The 20,004-nt window shown below is 47.0% G+C and overlaps 1 protein-coding gene across 17 annotated transcripts in view; it reads left to right on the forward strand.

Moving 5' to 3' along the window:
* Positions 1–20,004, forward strand: part of ADGRB1 (adhesion G protein-coupled receptor B1) — a 214,659-nt gene that overhangs the window by 121,956 nt on the left and 72,699 nt on the right. For 11 of the 17 annotated variants that reach the window (XM_074577952.1, XM_074577950.1, XM_074577953.1 and 8 more), the window contains one exon: positions 1,388–1,529. In XM_074577952.1, coding sequence (XP_074434053.1) covers positions 1,388–1,529 — 142 coding nt within the window. The remainder of the gene's footprint in view (positions 1–1,387; positions 1,530–20,004) is intronic. The other 6 variants (XM_074577966.1, XM_074577951.1, XM_074577957.1 and 3 more) reach the window with 1 other exon arrangement.

A 20,004-nucleotide genomic window follows, 5' to 3' on the forward strand; every position in this document is an offset into this window, starting at 1 on the left:
GGGATCGTGGGGAAGGTGTGGGGGAGGGCTGGAGTCACAAACTGGGGTAATTGGTGCCAGGGACGTCTGTATGGAGCGGTGAGATGGGGAGGACGTGTATATATGGGATGCAGGGCAGGGGTGCGGGGTGGTATATAGGGTGAGGGATGGGGCTATGGTGGGGGAGCGAGATATATATCAGGTCTGTGGGACAGGTCTATAGGGTTATGCACCCATATGTGGGATATGTGGGAGAGGGCTATAGGGTTAGGGAGGTGTAGATGGGATACGTGGGATGGGGCTGTAGGATTATGCATCCTTACATGAGGTATGTGTCACAGGGCTCTAGGGTTATGCATCCATACAGTGAGCGTGTGGGCTATACTGCTAAGTGTGCATACATGGGATATGTGGGCTATAGGGTTAGGGAGGTGTATATGGGATACGTGGGACAAGGCTATAGGGTTATGCATCTATTTATAGGATATGTGGGATGGGGCTATAGGATTATGCATCCTTTCATGGGGTGTATGCCACAGAGCTATAGCGTTATACATCCACACAGTGGGTGAGTGGGACAGGGCTCTAGGGTTAGGAATGTGTATATGGGATATGCGGGACAGGGCTACAGGCTTATGCATCCATATACAGGATATGTGGGACAGGGCTATAGGATTATGCATTCTTTCATGGGGTGTATGCTATAGGGCTACAGGGTTATGCATTCATATAGCTGGTGTGTGGGACAGGGTTATAGGGTTAGGGATGTGTATATGGGAGATGTGGGACAAGGCTATAGGGTTATGCATCCATATGTAGAATACGCAGGACAGAGCTCTAGAATTATGCATTCCTATATGGGGTGTATATGAAAGGGTTATAGGATTATGCATTCACATAGTAAGTGAGTGGGACAGGGTTATAGGGTTAGGGATTTGTTTATGGGAGAAGTGGGACAAGGCTATAGCATTATGCATCCATATATAGGATACGTGCGACAGGGCTACAGGATTATGCATCCTTACATGGGGTGTATGTCACAAGGCTCTAGGGTTATGCATCCATACAGTGTGCGTGGGGGCTATATGGTTATGCGTGCGTACATGGGATATGTGGGCTATAGGGTGAGGGTGCTGTATATGGGGAGAGTGAGGCAGGGCAGCCCGGGGCGGGGGGGGGTGACACATTTACATGGGTGGGGCCGATGGAGGGGTCAGAGAGGTGACCCGGGAGTGGACGAGGACCAAGAGCAGGACTAAAGAGATGCGGGTCCGGTGGGTGGTGGTGGGTGATGCTGGGGGTGGCCGGGAGGCGGCGGGGGGCGCGGTGCCCTCTCCCCGCCCGCCCTGACGGCCGCTCTCCCTCTCTCCCTGCTCCACCGCCCCGTCCCTCCCTCCCTCCCTTCCAGCAGAGCCTCCGCCTCCGCCTCCCCGCCCGGCGCCTGGTCCTGGCGCGGCTGCCGAACGGTCCCGCTCGACGCCTCCCGGACTAAGTGCCTGTGTGACCGGCTCTCCGCCTTCGCCATCTTAGCCCAGCTCAGTCCCGACATGGTGAGTCCCGCCGGCGGCGCCGCGGAGGGAGGAGCAGAGGGGAGAAGCGGGGGGAGGACACACAGAAGGGGGAAAATAAAGAAGGGAGGGAAAGGGACGCGACCGGGATGGAGCGGAGCATCCTTGGCGTGCGGCTTTAGGGTACCGCGTACCTGGGCGGAGGGGGCGGCGGGGACAGACCCCCCAGCCCCCGGCAACGTGGCGACACAGCGTGAGGCTTTGCATCACCCTTCCCCGCCGCCCTTCCTCTCCCCTTCCCCTCTTCCCCTTCCCGCAGCTTTGCGGGACACACACACACACACACACACACACACACACACACCGGGGCTGATGCTGCACTCCTTCCCCCTTTTCCTCCCATCCCTTCGTCCCTGCGCTGTGCGTTTGAACATAAATATCGTTAAACGTGGGGGGCACGTTTAAAACTAATCCCCGGCGGGCGTGTTCGCTCCCGTGGGTTCCCCACGCACGAAATCTTCGCACGTGTCTTTTTTTTTTTTTTGGGGGGGGGGGAGGAATCGTCCTCCACCGCTTCCCTCCCTCCCCTCCGCATGTCACCCGTGTCCCCTCTCCCTGCCTTTGGGTGCTTCTCACCACCCTACGCTTTTTGGAGGTAAGGGGGGTGTCCCCACTCCAGAATAAAGGGCCGTGGAAGGGAAGAGTTGCGAAGTTTTGGCCGCTATCCGTGACACGAAGCTGAGTCTCGGACGGAGCCTCCAGAAAAAAAAAAAAAGTGTGAGATTCCTAGAAATTATTGCCGGGCGGCTGCACCCTGAGTCAAAAAGCGGGGCACCAAAGGCGACACCAGGGTGGTCACAAGGGGCTTCACAAGCTCCTGTCTTCTACCTTATGCTTTTTAATATTTTTTTTCCTTTTTTTTTTTTTAAAGTAGTTCATCCCTTTTTGGACAGTTCCCAGGTTCATAAGTCAAAGCTCCCCACCCCTCCACCTAGTGCTTCTCCATCTGCCTGGGCACTGGGAGTTACTGGGCCCTTGCAATTATTTACTAATTATGCCTTGCTTGTTAAATGCAGGCTTAATTCAGCAAAAGGGGAGGGGAAAGGAAGAAAGGAAGGGTGATGGTGGTAAAGGGAGGGGGGGAACACATTTTCCAAGATGAAGGTTTGGTTTATTATTAGAAACACTAATGTATTTGGTCCACTAGTTACCATGGAAACAACATCTGCACTGAAGTGGTTTTAAAGACACAGTGTTGGTTGTGTTTGCCTGGGCCCCGTGCAGGCCCAGTCACTACAGCATTGTGAAACGAGCTTTGGGGCATCGGGTAGAGCTGCTCTCAGGGTCCTCTTGAGAGAGGCACCGAGCTTCTGCTCTTGGTAGAGATACGCTGGTTGAAGGATGCTCAAAAGTAGGACCGGGACTGGGTTCCTGCTTGGAAGGGGCCTGGAAGGAGCTAGTTGTATTGATGCTGGCGTCTGTGTACCCATCTTTTTCCATGAGTTGTTGTTTCCCTGTCTTCCCACCGGGCAGGCTGGGATCTGCATGAAACTAAGCAGTTAGGGAGGTAGCCTGCTGGGCTAGTGTTCTCCAGGAGTGGTACCCAGCCTTCTCGAGGTCGCCAGGCTGAGCTCAGGTGAGCCAGCTGGGACCCATCGTCTGTAGGTCTCTATCCTGCTGCTCCGTACCTGCTCTGTGAGCCTGCAGGGCTGTGTCCTGCCATCAGAAAGGCTTCACCCTTCAGCCCAAGCTACAGCAGCTTATGTGCCTGGCTCCAGACGTTGTGATGACCACCAGGATGGTGGATGGGTGAGCCTTGTCCGGCAGAGGAAAGACTCCATGCTGTTGTTGCAAGGAACCCAGTCCTGACAAAGTTTAGGGAGGTTGCGTGATCAGAGAAAATAAATTGTTATTTCTGCTGCAGCAATACTTTTAAGGCAAAGCCTGAAATGACGCCAGCCCAGGTGTGCAGCTGAGCTGCTGGTGAAGGTCTTCTGCTGGTTGTTCTTCTGCAAGTGGGCAGAGAACCAGGCAGTGTGAGCAGAGAGAAAAGTGTCTTTGGCTTGGCTAAAGCAGAAGTTTCTCTAACGGAGGGCTAAGTCTTTGTGTTCATGCCATGCTTGGTATTATTTAACTAAGCAGCTAGGAAAAAAAAAATGGTTAATTTGACATGGCCAGATACTGCTACTCCCTCAGCTCTCGGTGTTTGGAGTGTTATCTGGATAACACAGGGTTAGTGTAAGCCCTTTATCATCAGTGCAAGTATTTTCGCATCTGAGAGTGGACTTGGCTGCAGGAGGATGCAGCTTCCTTCCCCCAGGCATGTTTTATTATATCTGCAACTAACCTCTCAGCTGGTCCTTGGGGGTTTAGGCCTAAAATTGCTTCCTTTCATTCTCTTTCCAACTCCGCTGGCTGCTGGTTGGGTTACATTTTCACAACTCATTTTATCCCAGCCTGGAATCAACTCATGAGCATCAGGATGAGTCCTTTAACCATGCTGGGAGGAAATCTGGGGCCTGGCTACTTTCTGAGTCCCCCTATTAAGCAAAGCCCAGGGTTTGTTGATGCTGTGGAGTGTTGTTCATCCAGATCCTCGTGGTACCACCCTCAGTTTCCTGACCGGGTGTCATTCCGAGCAAGCCCACGCTGCCTCCCTTCCCCAGAGGTAGCATCTCATCATCATTGGTGTCTGTGGTGGTGACATTTATAGTGCAGTTTTTCATGTGCCTTTGGAGCTCTCAGGACAAGAAGCTCCGTCCGCCTGTGTCATTAATATTATTTATTGCTATAAATCTCCCTTCTGGAGTCTTTGGCCCTGGCAGTTTGAAATATTTGTAACCCTGCTATGGGCATGGCTTTTTTGCAGTGAAAAAGGACCAGAAAAGGCTTGTGGGGGATGAGTGGTGCTGCCCAGGCGGCCAATTCAGACTTGCCAAGGACAGAGTTTCCCCGGTTGGGCCCTGAGAGTTGCTCATGTGTTGGGGAAAGGAAGCAGTCTTTCCTTGATTTCAATGAAGCTAGGGGCTGAAAGTGCTGTGTTTTGAATCAATTTTTCAGACAGATATCCTTAAACCATGATGGAGCTGTTAATCTCAAAATCTGAAGTTCAAATTTGACTCTTTCTCTGGGTCCAGTTTCTCTATTTTGACTAGAGGGAGGCAGCCTCTTGCACTGGTGCAGCACGATTGCTCTTTGACCGTCACGAAAGATTAAAACCTCTTAGATTAAGGAAATCAGACAAGCTTTTTTGAGGCTGTCTTTTAATTTTGGTTTTATACTGTGCGTAGCTTGGTCGGGCAATGGGATTGACAGGCTACACCTGCATAATAGTAATGCTAATGGAGAATAAGGGCAAAAGGAAATTGCAGAGCTAAGTGTTCAAACTAAACCTTTGCAAACCATGGCCAGTCTGATTAAGAGTCTTGTGGTGGTGTTTTTTTCACTATTTCTTGGCAGTCTTGGCAGTTTGTTGGAGATGGGAATGAAAGAGAGAGGGAGCCTGAGGATGTGCAGGAGAGCCTTTCACTCTTTGGTTGTCTTGTTTGAGTTTGGCTTGTGAAGTCTTTCCCGAGACAACATCCAGCTCATGATTGGCCTTTATAAAGTCAATCAAGCTTTGAAGCTTGGTTCTTACAGCACTTAGGACTGTAGTAAGACCGTACAAATATGGGCTTTCTGCCCTCTCTCTAACCTCGTCTGCAGAGATGAGGCTGATCAATTGGGCATCTGAGCTTCATTCGTATTTCTGGTGTTAGCAAAGGTTGAAAGGTGCTGGTGGAAAGAACTTGGATGGATGCTGAGTTTGTTTGGTCCGTGCTGAATTTTTCGGAACATCTTGTCTCCACGATGGCATTTACTGACAGGCGAACGATTAGCTGGAAGGGTTGTACCAGCACCTGTGTATTTTTGTGGGGTGTATTGTAGCAGACCAAACTACAGAGCTGACTTGGAAGGGTGCTAGTAGGGTACGTGAGTGTACGCCATGGACAGACCTGACCCTATGAAATCCCAGGGTGTTGCAGGAAGCTTTGTTCATTGTTGTCTCCAGTTTGCATGAATGCAAGGCACCTTTCATGGTGTGCTTCCTACCCAAAGGGACAACGGCTTCTGAGCTGCTCTCTCAACCTTTTTCTTTCCCTGAAAACATTCTGATGTTGTGTGTAGAGCAGAGGAGAAGAAATCCTTTTTACTCTGGGGAAATAATAAAGCATGGAGAGTAGACTTGCAGTGTACATCTTGGCTGAACAGGCTGTGGGAAGGGAATCAACATGCAGGTCTGGTGTGGTCTTGCTGTATCTTGAAGATCTTTGCTCTGAAAAGATTGCCCTGTGCTGTGGGAGGTATGTGCACTTCAGGGAGAGTAGGCAGACACAGGGTGGGTTATTTTAGGCTCCTAAAACTCTACAGGGACTCACTTTCACAGGGAGTAGATCCAGGTTTTCCAGCAGCATGCTTTTCCCCTGGAAAAATGTTGACGTTAATGAATTAAAATATTTTGTAAGGGTGTAGCAGTTCTGATAACTTTTTGATGGAAAATTATAGCAGTGTTTCACTTAGATAAGACTGGAGCACTTTATTTGAACATTTTATGATCAGTTTAACATTTATATTCTACTGTAGTTTATCACGTGAGATTTGGAGTCTGGATAAGAACAAAGCCTTTTCCATAACTTGAGGACAGCCAGTTCTCACATTTACAATAGTTTTCAGGTTTCATTAATAACGATGCTGCTTCTTCTATAATATTAACTCTTTGATTCAAAAGTTGGACTTTTCTGCTGATGGGAAGTTCTCAGTTTTATCCATCTCAAAGTCTTAAGGCATCAAACCACTGCCAGTATGCCCAGAGGAGGTCTAGGGAAGAGTTTATTAGACTGGTGTATCTGGGCATATTGGCTGAGAGTTGTTTCTGTGCTTGTAAGTGAAATTGTGACCTTGGGCTAATCACTTCATTGTGTTCTGCTTCCATTTCCCCAGCTGCAGCACCCTTGCAGGTGACATCCCAGGCTGTGTGCATCCGTGTTTGCACAGTGCCCCAAGCCTGAAGGGTGCTACAGAAAGCACCGAGTGCCATCATTTCCCTGAGAGAGCATTAGGAGCCTCCGTTTGCTCAGTTAGCAAGAGCTGTGCCAGGCTGAACATTGCTGAGCTGCAAACATTTGGGCTTTTGAGGTCCAAATCCTCTCCCGCACTTGTGCTGTTGGCACCTCTTCCTGCAATCACCCTGTCCTCTCTGGGATGCTGCTACGTGTACAGTGTCTCTCAGGAGCTGATTGTGCCTCTTGCTGTGGCGCCCTTGAATGCTTCCTAAAATTTCCTGGGGATCTATGTCGTTACCGCTGGACTCTCCCTGGGTACAGAGAGGCCAAATTGGGAGTGAGGAAGGGGCACTCCAGCTGGACTCCTGCCCGTCTCAGGAGAGCTTTGTGCTGAGATAGGGGAAGGTTATGGTGTAAGTGCTGCTGGCGACTTCTGGGGTTCGCCCATCTCCTGTTCCACAGCGGAAGCAGCTTCTCTGTTTTCTCAGTTGTACCTTTCCCTGAGGTCTGTGGCAGCCCGTAGGAGCAGGCTGCGATTCTGCAAATCACAAGCTTGTGTTTCCTTCACTCAGCAGGGATGCTCTTTTCACTAAACCTAGTATAGTCCCCCTGAGTTTCAGCAGGCGTTGATAGCATGGAGAAGATAGAGTATGAACCAGCTGGGCAGACAGTTTTCCCCTCCTACTCTCTCTCGTTATACGATTAGGAAATAGAGAGGACGTGTGATGCCCTTAGATGGCCAAAATGGGCCAACCCGCAGTCTAGCTTGCTCTGAAAAGAATTGCATTATTTTTCAAATGTGGCCTTTCATCAGAGGGGGGTGAATTGGGATCCTGCATCGTCGCTTGGCTGGAAATCACCTGGCCTTTAAAGGTTTGCTTTGTCATCACTGACCCAAAGTCGGTCAGTATGCATTGCAGAGTGAATTTGGGCTAAATCTCATCTGAGTTTGGAGAGGACGCGGAGTTAATGTGGACATGATTTATGTTGGGTTTTTAGGGGAAGGGGTTTACTGATAGAGCTTGTGCTTCACTCCAGGGAGCAGAGGAACCCTGGGTTTGTTATTTTGGTGGGAGATGTGAATGGAGATTGCCATTGCTATATGCTGTACGCATATGTCTAAGAAGGGATGCCATCAGCAAATAAGTGATTGGTATTTGAACATATCTAGGAAAGGAATCAGAGACGAGCATGATAGGAAACCCCTTTCAGTTCTGTGCTTTGAGGAGAGACAACACTTGAATATATTAAAAGAAGACATGTAGCACACAAGGTAATAATAGGAGGATTTGGCTCAGCATAATAAGCAGTCACCCAGCATCCCACCTCCTTCGCGACTGTCTGCGGATTCAGCTGTCTGTCGATCCAGCGGGTAGTTTGGTAGATTTTCACAGCTGACAGCTTTCCAGAGCTGAGTTTCTGCTCCGCGCTTGTGGAATCGTTTGGGTCTTTAACTCACGCTGAAACTCCAGGCGGTGGGATTGCAGCTTGGGTCTGCAGCTCTTCCCCTGCGAGCTGGAGCCAGCAAGCTCCGCACAGCCCTGGCAGTGACTCTTCTGCAGGCAAATGCTGCATCACCCTGTATCTGTTCATCTGAAGGGGACGTGGGAGAGGAACATGATCAAGTGGCTGGGAGCTTAAAACCGTTGTGGGATTCAGTGCTTCAGCATGAGTAATACCGAGGCAAATTCACCCTTTGATGTAAAGGCAAGAGTTAACCAAATGACCCCAGGAGCAGACCAGTGCTGAGGTTAGTCCCTTGTCTTCAGCTGAAATTAAAGACTTACCATCCGTGTCTGGGTTCCTGCGTGTCCAGGCATTCCTGAGGGGTTTGGTGCTTATTTTGAGCTGCAGTGCTTAATGGCTTGTTGCCATGAAGGCAGCTTAGCAAGTGTGACAGCAGCCCTATTACCCAGCCACAGCTGACTGCTCTGTTAAAGCAGGTGTGGATTTAAGCCAGGACACCAGGGTCTTCCCAGTTCCCACTTTCCCCTTTCCTAAGAGCTCAGAAAACAGCTCTTAGACTCAGTGCATGCAAATTTAAGCCATCGAGGGCCAGAAATGTGACTGAAGGGGGTGAGCGGTACCTCTCTGGGATGCTCTGCACTGTGTTCAAGCAGGATGACTGGTATGGTACATGAGGGTGGGAGTGTGTGAGTGTGTGCGTGGGAGAGGATGATGTGTCAGAATTGTGGTACCTCCATGCTTATGGTGAGCGGAGGTGAGCTCTGTGAGACGGTTTGACTGTTTTCTCAAGGAGAAAAGACTGAGGGGAAAGAGGATAATAGTCTTCAAATGGGTAGAAGGTAGCTGCGGAAGGGGAGTAATTTGCTTTCTGTGTCTGCTGGGGATTGGACTCAAATTGCAGTGGGAAAGATTTAATTTAGGCACAAGGGAAAACCTCCTGGCAGAGGGGATAGTCAAGCACCGAGAGCCTAGCCTCCGTCAGCAAAGATTTTCTTGAACAGGCTGGCAATGGTTTAGATGGCTTTGAGGCAGGCGAAAGGGTGAGCTGAGCTTGTCAGGTCTTTTCCCACCCTCTTGCCTGTAATAAAAGTTGTGGATGTTCCATCACTGGAAGTGTTCATGGCCAGGTTAGATGTGTCTTTGAGCAACCTGGTCTAGTGGGAGGGGTCCCTGCCCATGGCAAGGGGTTGGAACTAGATGATCTTTAAGGTTCATTCCAACTCTAACCATTCTATGATTCTATGATTTTATGATTCTAATTCTGTAACGTAGATCGCCTTTGTGTCTGCTCCTTGCTGTGTCAGAGAGAAATGTGGCAGAGGTGTGGCTTGCTGCTGGGAGGTGGAGGAAGGGGGTGGAGGCAGATGGAGAAACCCTGGAGGCTTAGGGCACGTATTTGGAAAAATCACAAGGCTTTTCAATGATTGGAGACACCACCTTATCTGCGTTCTGTATACAGACGTAGCTGTTGATGCACTGTTAGTTTATATTTACCATGTGTTATTTGGACCACCACATCACCTGGGAGGGCTTAGCTGTGGAGCAAAACTTCAAGCTGCTCAGTGCTGAAGGAGCCACAAAGCCACACTGACCCAAAATAGGTGAAACGCAGCTGAAATTTCCAGCTGAAATACAAGGATGCTTACATACAGGCGGGCGTGGGGGCACATGTAAACAGCACAAGGACATTAGTCATCGCGATCTGCAGTAAGTCGTGGCACATCTGCCGTTGTCAGGATTGTTTTGTAGGCATTGCACCAAGCAGGGTTTTACAGAGGAGGTTTGAAGCAAGAGCACTGGGTAGCTTTCTAGGTGTTTTTTGGGGAGCTTCTCCCAAGACAGAGCACAGCGTGGGAGACATCACAAAGGTGCTCATTTGAAAATGGTAACAAGTGGGTGATGGAGGCTGGGTTTCATGGGCTCATCAGGGTGGGAGTCAGCGCATTAGTGCTAAATGAGATTATCTTCCTTTTCAAAGCACTTCGAGGACTAAGCACTTTGTGTTTAAAGAGTCAGTCGAATTGTTGAGCATTGCCTGTCTTTCTTCTATCGTTCTGCACCCATCTCCATAGTACTTTGGTCTAGAAAAGCCCTTTTTAGGTAATTTTGGCAAGCTGCTTCACCGCTGAGCCCTGTTGTACCCTGCCTAAAGGCTAAGGTTGCCCTTGAATTACCATGAAAAGAGACATGGAAATTAAGTCATTACTATTTTTTTACAACAAATATCTACTCATTTAAAACAAAATTGAATCAGTTTCTGAAAGGTTTGTGTCCTTCATTTTGCTATCTATGAATAGCTGAGTGGACAAATGTAGTGGCAAGATTTTGGCAGTAATGGCACTTTTTAGGTAAAAATGGGCAGTATGTATAGAAAACAAATGTCAGACCTGTGATTATGAATATTTGAGCTTGAAAATTTCCTCTAAATGTTAGGACTGTCTAATCAAGAAACAGGGATTATGCTGTGTGTGATAAAATCAGTCAAATCTAAGTCTGCAGCCGGAGTACTCACTGGCTACCTGCCCTACTAACCAAAAGGATATACAGAATATATTCAATAAATCTGTGAAAGCAAAATGACTGTTTTCCCACAAGCAAGACAAAGCTTTAGTTTTTCATGAAAAATTGTTCTTTTTGCTCTTTTAAATATGGCGATCATGTCAGCCGTTCCCCAGATGGGGAATATCCTGCTACCAGGGCGAGTTTTGATCTTGTTTATATCAACTTGGTATAGTTGTAAATCCAGGGACTGTTACAGCTTTACTTCCCAATCTCTCAACTGTGAATGAGATGGGCATCAGTGCCAGAAGCTCATTCCTTGAGTGCCGCTTTGAGATCACTGTTCCATGTAGAGGGGATTAGCACCACTGACTACCCAGTAACCGGCTGTGTATTGTACTGAGTGGGTGGAAACATGCTGGATCCCATGGGCTTTTCAGATCGCAATGGGAATAAAGCTGTCATTATGATTCTATAACAGCTTAGCGATCATCTGCTAAATGACTGAAATCCCATCATCTCCTTTTCAGAAGGGAGCTCTAGCCAGTGAGCCCCTGAAAGCCTCTGAGGACTGATAAATGAGCTCGAGACATCTTTTACTTCAAGGCTGTTGGTTCAATCCAAGCTTGGGTCAGGAGCCATTGGCAGTGCAGGGATCTTCAGTGGGTGAACAGTGAGATGTGGGAGGCACTGCCTGGATCTTACAGAAGAGGAATCACATCAGCAAAGGAACTTAATGAAGGCAGGGTTTAAGAGGTGTTTTAGGAATGGCTTGTGCAGTCTTTGCATAAGTGTTCATGCCTTGTACTTTGTATGAAGCTTTTTCTCAAGTACTGGTGTTCAGCAGGCAAGAATATTAGAAGGAGAAAGGGAAGACAGGTGTTTGTTCTCCATCATGGTAGGTAGCAGGGTGATATGAGCATCTTTGTCAGAAGTCTTCCTCCAGACACCGTGGTCACAGGTGTTCCCCCACTCCTCAGTCGGGTCTCTCCAAAGGGCAGGATGTGCAGGGACAGGGGACGCAAATGTTGCCCATGCTGTGGGGAGAGCTGCCGGTCTGGCATCACTCATCAGCATGACACTGATAAGGCAAAACAAACAGCGGGCTGTTTTGGAATAATTTGGTGAAATGTTGTCTCCTGGCATGGAACCAAAACACTGCTTAAATCAGGATAAACACAGTCTGGATTCCACCCTCATTTTCCATTCCCAGTCTGCCATGGAGTCATTTTATTTTACTTGTGTGTAAATCTTACCACATTTCCCTGCAAGGTGCTCAGCACTGCTGCTGGGAAGTTACTAGAGATGAGGGCACAGTTGTGAAACCAGGGCAAGATGGGTAACGCAAGTACCAACTTGCAAATCAGTTATGGACTTTGAACTGATTGTCCTTTACATAGTACAGGAAAGGGACAATCACAAGCAGAAAGGAGCAGTAAAGAAGGCTCATTTTTTAATGTAGTTAGAGCATATGTACATACCATAAAATAATGCTAGTAATAGTAATAATAATAATATTATTAATGATTAATTCCACAGCAAAGGCTCTATCACTGTCCTGTAATTGTCCCTACTGTTTAATGGTTATAATGCTCCCTGGAAGTGTCTTGGCTTGTGCCAACTAGTGATGTCCAGACGTGGACATGGGGGTGGCATAGTGCATGAATGTTCCACTAGGCAGTATGGACAAGACCCCTCCGTTCTGAGTGGTGAGTTTGTATGAATGTTATCTATACTGTATCACTTCATCACAGGGCAATGGAGTGGGTCCTGGGCCATTTTATTTTGTAGGACTGACAGAGATAGAGGTGTGCTGGTTACCGCAGCTATGTACTGGCATAATACACTCTGACGGTGGTACTGCACACTCTGATTAAAGTTCACTTCTGCCTCTATTCTCTCAGAGGGAAAGAGTGCGTACCCATAGAGGAATAAGCCCTTTTGATTATTACCAGCTTTATTGTGGAAAACGGTTCTATTTTCTCTTCAACATGCTTTAAAGGGAAAGACTGGAACAGAGCAAGTCTTACCATATGCACAAAAAGCAAATCGACACTTCGTCTGTCCAGCTCACAAACAGTTAAGCAAAAAGCTCTCTCCTCTCTCTCCTTCATACCTCCCCACGTTAAAATTGCACAGCAGAGAATGAGATGCTGGCGCTTAATTGTCCTGACCTAGCCCTAAGAACCCCCTAAGGCATTTACGCATATCAGAAATCTAAGCTGAATTAAGCTTTGGAAGAGAGATGGAGAGCAGTATTATTCTTTTCCATTTCCAGAGGGTCAAAATAGGCCCCTGAGAAGTTAAGGCCAGTGTTTGCAATCTAAAGCAGATCGGTTGAGAAGACTCTGAAAAGATTAGCTTAAATGATGGAGCCACGTATACACAGTTGATCTGCAGGCAAGATGGGAATAGGCCCCACGGTCCTCGCTTGCGGTGCCCTTGCTGGTTCCCAAACCGCAGGTGACAGAGGGATGCAAAGTGGCTCGTGGCTACCCATCAGAGCCCCATTGAACCGTGATTTCAGTAGTTTGGCCAAACGAAGTGCAACAGGAGAGGGGCTGTGAGGGAATAAAGCATAGTGTATCTTAAATAATGGTAGTGAATAAGTTTGGGAACAGCTGGCTAAGCAGGAGGAGTGTGGTCCTTAGAGTTAATATGAGCCTGATCCAGCCCTCCTTGATATCAAGACTGGAAATTGAGGCATTGAGAGTGCAGTTTGGTAGTTTGAACAGTGGCAGCAAGCTGACCGTGGCGTTGATAACTGGCAGGTAGATAATGCGTACTGTTAACTCCTGTAATTCCCTGCCAGCCTGAAGGAAATTATCCTGACAGTTCCTATTAACAAGAGGCCGTCTGACCACTCCTCTGCCATGAGAGCTTCATCAAGGCTGTTTACTAAACGCAGATTGCCACGTTGTATCTTGAGAGCAGACTCAATATTGAGTGAAGAGTTAGCAATCATTAATAAATAGTAGCACGTTAAGGTGTCTCTCTGGGTGATTTTTGCGTACTGTAATTACATGGAATTGCCTGTTAGACTGGCCAAATTACATAAAATGGGCCCTCAGCTCCACAAATGCGTTCCCGATAATGGGTGACTATTAGCTTTGACATGAGAAGCCTGTAGTTATGATATGAAGGAAGCAAAAAGAGGTAGTAATTCTCAGGATCTGTTTTGCAATGAGATGGGCTGAACTGGGGAGGATGTCAGGTTGTTCCAGAAAGAAGTTGTGAAAATATTATTTATTAAGGATACCACTAAGTGGTCTTCATGCAGGGATCTCAAAGCCCTCCTCAGAGATTAGAAGATGGAGAAGTCTCTGGGGAGACCTTATTGTGGCCTTTCAGTGTATAAAGTGCTATAAGAAACACAGAGTAAGACTTTTTGCCAGGTTTTGTTCAGGATAGGGACGATTTTCTTCATAGTAGACAGTATGAGGCTATGTTTTTGATTTGGGATGAAATCAGTGTTGATAATACAGGGATGTTTTCATTATTACTGGGCTGTGCTTATACAGAGTCAAGGCCTTTTATGCTCCTCACACCACCCTGACAGTGAGTGGGCTGGGAGCGCACAAAAAGTTGGGAGGGGTCACAGCCGGGACAGCTGACCCCAGCTGACCAAAGGGATATTACAGACCATATGGTGTCATGATCAGCAATAAAACTGGGGAGTGAAGGTTGTCGGGGGCTGCTGTTGCTCAGGGACTGGGTGGGTATCGATTGGTTGGTGGTGAGCAATTTTTTTCTTTTGCATCACTTGCTTTTCTTCTGTTTTGTTTCTTTCCCCTCTCTCTTTATTAGTTCCCCCCCCTCCCCCATTTTGTTTTTATTTTTTTTAATTATTAAACTGTCGTTATCTCAACCCATGAGTTTTTGCACTTTCACCCTTCTGTTTCTCCCCCCATCCTGCCAGCAGCTGTGTGGTACTTTTAGCTACCCAGTTGGGTTAAACCATGACAGCAGGACCTGTAGTGACAGACACTGGAACAGGTTGCCCAGAGAAGTTATGGATGCCCCATCCCTGGAGGTCTTCCTATTCAGGTTGAACAGGGTTTTGAGCAACCTGATCTACTAGAAGGTGTCCCTACCCGTGGCATGAGGGGTTGGAATAGGTGACCTTTTAGGTCCCTTCCAACTCAAATCATTCTATGATTGTATGAAAAAATGGTTTGGTGTCTTCTCACTGTTACTCTGCTTTGAGTTCAGTGAACCCTGTACTCCCTCTGATAATGCTGACCAACAAAAAAGGCTCCTGTCAGCTGTGGCCCAATCCTGCCTTCACTAAATCCCTGCTACTGCCCATATTTTGAGGTCCACTAAGAAGAGCCTGTGTCCTGATCTTCCTCTCTCCCCTGTCTTGCAATGAGTGCAAGAAATATGTCTGCCGGGAGGTGAAAACTGAGCCTTCTCGTGAGAAGCTCCATCGTGAAAGCTACACCTTTGTCAGCTGAGTTGTGTCAAGAGCCTGGTTCTCACCCCAGTGAAGGTATCATAGCATCACTCATTATCAAAGTCCCTAAAAGATACTGTATATTGCTGCCAATTGCTGTCCTCTGGGGCGGCTGCTCTCCTTTTATCCAGTAGTTCTATTGGGGTAGAGTACATGGCTGGTGCTTTACTATACCACTGCAGTATATAGAGTCTAACCAAAAGGGAATTTAAAAAAAAAAAAAAAATTCAGGATTTTTTGGCAGATGACAAGAGCACGTTCACCTCTTCAGCCCTTCTCAGTTGTTTTCTTACTGCACTGACACACACCCCTTTGTTTAGAAAGCTGATCACTTTTGTGAGTACTGCTAAAAGCATGATTTTCCAGCAATTTTTACAAGCAGCTCTCTGCTGTGACAAGATCTGTCCAACCAGCAACAAAATCAATACAATATGGCTTAAAAAACTTCTCAAGAATTGTGAAAAACCTTTAGGCCAGTGGCACAGTAAAATGGTTCCTGAACAATTCTTGGAGTAAATCACACCGACCCAGTCCAGTTCTTTGTCAGAAAAGTGGAGTCTCATTGCTTTGAGCTCATGACGTGTGAGGACTTGTTTGATCTTGCAAAGACAAATGTAAGGGGCAATCTAATCACAACCTACAGGTATCAGAGGTTCAATTAAAAAAATTAGAAAACAAAAACCCTTTTGCTTGTGCCTGATGATTTAACAAGGGGAAAAGCTACAAACTGTAGCTTGGGAGGTTCATGTGTGACCTTAGGAAAAACGCTATCACTAGGAGAGTGGTGTGGCCCTGGAATGGTCACCAGAAGGATGGCAGCTCTCCAGCTTTAAGAATTTCCAAGACTCATCTAGACAAAACCATGGCCAACCTCACCTGATGTCGGTGATAGTCCTACTCCAAGCAGTAAATTAGATTAGAAAACTCTAAATGTCCCTCGCAACCAATACTTCTGTAATTCTCTAACTTTATGAGTCTTTAATTTCAAATATGCAGGAAGTCAGGCTCAAGGCAACCATTCTGAACAGCAAACACATTTCTAAAAACAGACAAAGCCCAGCACGCCCAGTTCCAAACTCATATCTTTGTGTTTAATTTGGGAAAAAAATCAATGGTTTAATGTTTCAATGGCTTTATTAGTATGATGTCGTACCTATAAAGACTTTGTTCAGCCTTTCTCGATATCAAAGATGGAAAAAGCTGAAAGAACATCTTGATTGTAAGGTCTCAGGCAAACTGCATGGCATTAAGAAATACCGTTTTTGACTGTGTTCTAATTGGAGCCTGTTTGACCCTGGAGCCAGAACAGGGTAGTGGAACAAGCACGACTTGAATGAAGTCACTTTTTACAGTGTTGTGCAGAAAGCAAAAGAAGGAAAGAGAAATGCAGAAAATGTAAAGATGGGAGAGTCATAGAGATGCATTAAGAGCAAGAAGAAAAGGCAGAATATGTCACGTAAAATGGCCAAAGGAAGAGGCGAAAAAAGACAAAGGAGAGAAAAATATGAGGGAGAAAGGAAAAGAAGGAAATAGAAGAGAAGAAGAAGGAAGCAAAGTGAAATTGTAAAGAAAAGGAGGAGCATCCTGCCAGGCAGAGTGATGAGGTGGTAGAACAGCAAGCAGCCCCGGGCAGTGGCACTCGTTATTTCCATCCCAGCTGATGTCATTGATTGCTTCCCTCGTCCCTTGTCAAGCTTGGTGACAGAATTGCAGGACTTGCAACTTGTAACAACCTGCTTTGTTCCTGCTTGGCCCAGGCAAAAAATTTCTGTACAGCTCCAACTGGGCATGGATTCATCTGTGTTTCAGGGTGGTTCTGGATGGCTGGTGAGGGGCAGGGCAGCGTCTGGGCTGCCTGGGACCATCTCAAATCCAAGCACCAAGCACTTGGAGACCCTGTTCCTGGCCTGTCTTTTGCAGACAACCAGTTTGCTCCTCAGCTGTGGTGCTGGGAAACTCCCCTAGGACTGTTCTTTCTCTTACCTGGAGAATGCCTTGCTGTTTTTTCTGTTGGTAGCATTATTACCTTTTAAACCAACCTTACTTTTCCCCCTCGTCCTCCTCCAAGGAAATTTCCCTTGCAAGGCTCAGATCCTACAGCATACGACCACCTTCTGTCAGGGGGTTTAATTAGTCAGAAGAAATAAAACAAACAATGCTTCATTTGCCAAAGGGAAGAAGTGGGGGAGGGGGAAAGGAAGATGGGGAAGATGGAGAAACCTTAATAATGAAGAAAGAAAGAAGAATCCTAAACTACATGGGCCTAAGCCTTTAGGATTTATTATTCCCAAAGGAGTGAGCTTCTGTTCTTATTGCAGCCAGTGTTTTTTATGGTTATCCACACTCGTGATGCCAACAGAAATCCCATCAGGGCTGGACAAACCATCCCTTCTTTGCAGGGAGAAGGAATGAACTTCATCACAAGTCCTTCCCGTGGGCATGGGTTTTGTGGAAGTTTGGCTGAAGGCTAAAGAAGGAGGTGCAGATCAGAGTCTTCTGTGGGAAGGGCTGCAGAGAGACACCAGCTATTACCCACAAGTCTGGCTTCCACTTGGCTGGTCATCATCTGTGTAATGCCTTGCCAATGAGGAAACATCTGACATAGGAATGGTCCAGTACACGCAATCTCTTACTTAGCTGATGGAGGATCTAGGAGAGAGTTATGGGTGATGTGGAGAAGAGGATAGGGAAGGGGGTGAAAGAACCTGAGGCTATTGGGGGTGGAGGGATGTCAGAAAGGACGTGGAAGGGAGGCGACATAGGGTGACTGTGTTGGAGATATAGGGATGTAGTCTGCTCATCTCTTAAGATACAAACTCCGTTTCTTCACTTGCTTTTGGATGGTTTAGGAATGATTTATATGTTGGGCTTTTTTTGCTTTAATGGAGCTCCTCCCCCACTTTTATCCAGTTACCCATGAAAAGTCAGTGAAATGAGACCTACTTAAATCAAATGTCACAATCGATGCTCATCCCAGGCCACCATTTGTGCGATGTGAACTCATATTGCCGTAAGGGGGGAGCAGGGAGAGAAAAAAGGTTAGGAGTGAGCTTGGAGCAAGGGAGCAAAAAGCAATTAACGTCTGAGGAGTTTGTGCTTTGCGGTGCATTTATCACAACCATGCATCTCTGAGGTGGGGAAGGACTGTTTCCCACCTGGGTTCTGCAGGGGGGGGAAATAAAGCACAGTTGGCAAAGGAAGAAGCTGTGCCTTCATACTGGAGATTGCATCTCTCTGTCCCATACCCTACCCCGGTGCCTGATTAAATCAGAGGCTTCTGTTCCCAGGAGAAAGTCCTTTCCACATTTCAATTTGTAAGAGGCAGGATACGATATTTCAGTGCTCAGGGTGCCTGGAAGATGTCCAATTTCAATTTTGTTTGATGGAAGATGAATCAAAATGTTGATATTTTCATTGAAATGTCTGTTTACCTAGTTCCCAAAAAACTGCTTCTAACCTTCCACAAATATTTGGCAGGAGTAAATTCTCAGGATGGGAATACAGTCACATCAGTTGATGTTAAAAATCACAGTGATTCAAGTCTCCGTAGAAGTTTAGAGGAAGAATCTAGGTGGTGGGAGATGCAGGACCTTGCTGGATGGATTGGTGAGGCTGAGCACCATGTTATTCATGCAATTTCTGCACAATTGCTGCTGGTTCAAAGGACTAAGATGTTGCCAGAAATCCAGTTGCATAATTTCATCAAGTTGAATTAGGATTGGCATCCAAACCCTTCGTAGGTATCTGTGGTGTAGTTTTGGAGAGTCCTGAGCCTCCTGTTTCACAGAGCAAACTTAAGGAAGCTGTACAGGTGTGCTGGGGTGGTGATGTGTCAGAGATAATATGGTCTGTAGGGAGAGGACATTACAGAGAGGTAGCACCACACTGCAATGCATTTTGGCTTACAGTCCGTAGCTGGTCTGCATCCAGTAAAGATCCCTCAATCAGCCTGTACTCCTTTGGGTATATATGCCCGTTGGGCATTCAAGCCTTTGAATGTGTCACTAAATTTTGTCTCAGATCCCTTAAGCTCTTGTGCCAGCCTTCCCAATAGCTCCTGTGGGGTTCACTGCAGCAATATGGTGAAAGGTTTGTTCCTTATTAATTCCCCACAATGAGATTCAAAATGTGACAGGTGGCCTTGGTCAAAATATGCAAGTAAGGAAGATCTTCCCAGGCCCTTCAGACCGCAGGGACAATTCAGCTCAGATCCCTATATATTTGGGTTGTTTGTCTCTTCTTTGTGGAGGGCTCTGTGGAGTAAACCTGCACTGACTGTTGGCCTTGAGCCAATGGACACATGCTTGCTCTTCCCATGTGTTGAGCTGGCCAGACTCCATATAAGCATAGCACCGAGCTTTGCCTAATATGTTTAGCTTTGCAGAAGGCTCAGTAGCCTGGAACAGAGCCGCAGTAGCCTCAGCTTCGTGGTGTCCCGCTGATTGGAGTTTCAAGTTGAGCAGCCTCATGTCTGCCAACAAAATGGTGTAGACAAGTCCTTAGAGGACTGCCTGTTCCATTCCCAAATTCATGCATAATTGCATTTTTTTTTCCTATGCTAAGCCCTTGCTATGTCAGAAACATCTCATCTCCATGACTGTAGAGATAGGTGTTGGTACTGTGCCAATTTAATGACAACCTTGACTGCGCTCCCACACCTCTGCATGCTGCCTAATCACTCTAAATAGAGGGTTCTCATGTGTCTGCTGCACAGTGGGTCTCTGCTTCTCTGCTTTCACACCAGCAGAGATTGCTGATGTGGAAATGAGAAACGTGCCGGAAAAAAATCCTGCAGCAGAGAAAACCAAGTGGGATCCAGATCCTCACTCTGAGATAAGAACAAGGGGAGTTTAGTGATATTAGGGTGGCAGATATTGGATAGTTACACAGTTACTCCCAGTGATGCAGAGAACTAGATTAGGAGAGGTTATAGCATGTGTGTTTGTTCTTGGCGTTGCAAGAGCTGATGATCAGCAGAATTTTGTGTTCAGCCAGGAAAGGAGAACCATGCCACACCAGCACTTCCTGTAAGCAACCCCTGCTTAGGAAGAAA

Source organism: Larus michahellis, chromosome 2, assembly GCF_964199755.1.
Source record: "Larus michahellis chromosome 2, bLarMic1.1, whole genome shotgun sequence".
Taxonomy (NCBI): domain Eukaryota; kingdom Metazoa; phylum Chordata; class Aves; order Charadriiformes; family Laridae; genus Larus; species Larus michahellis.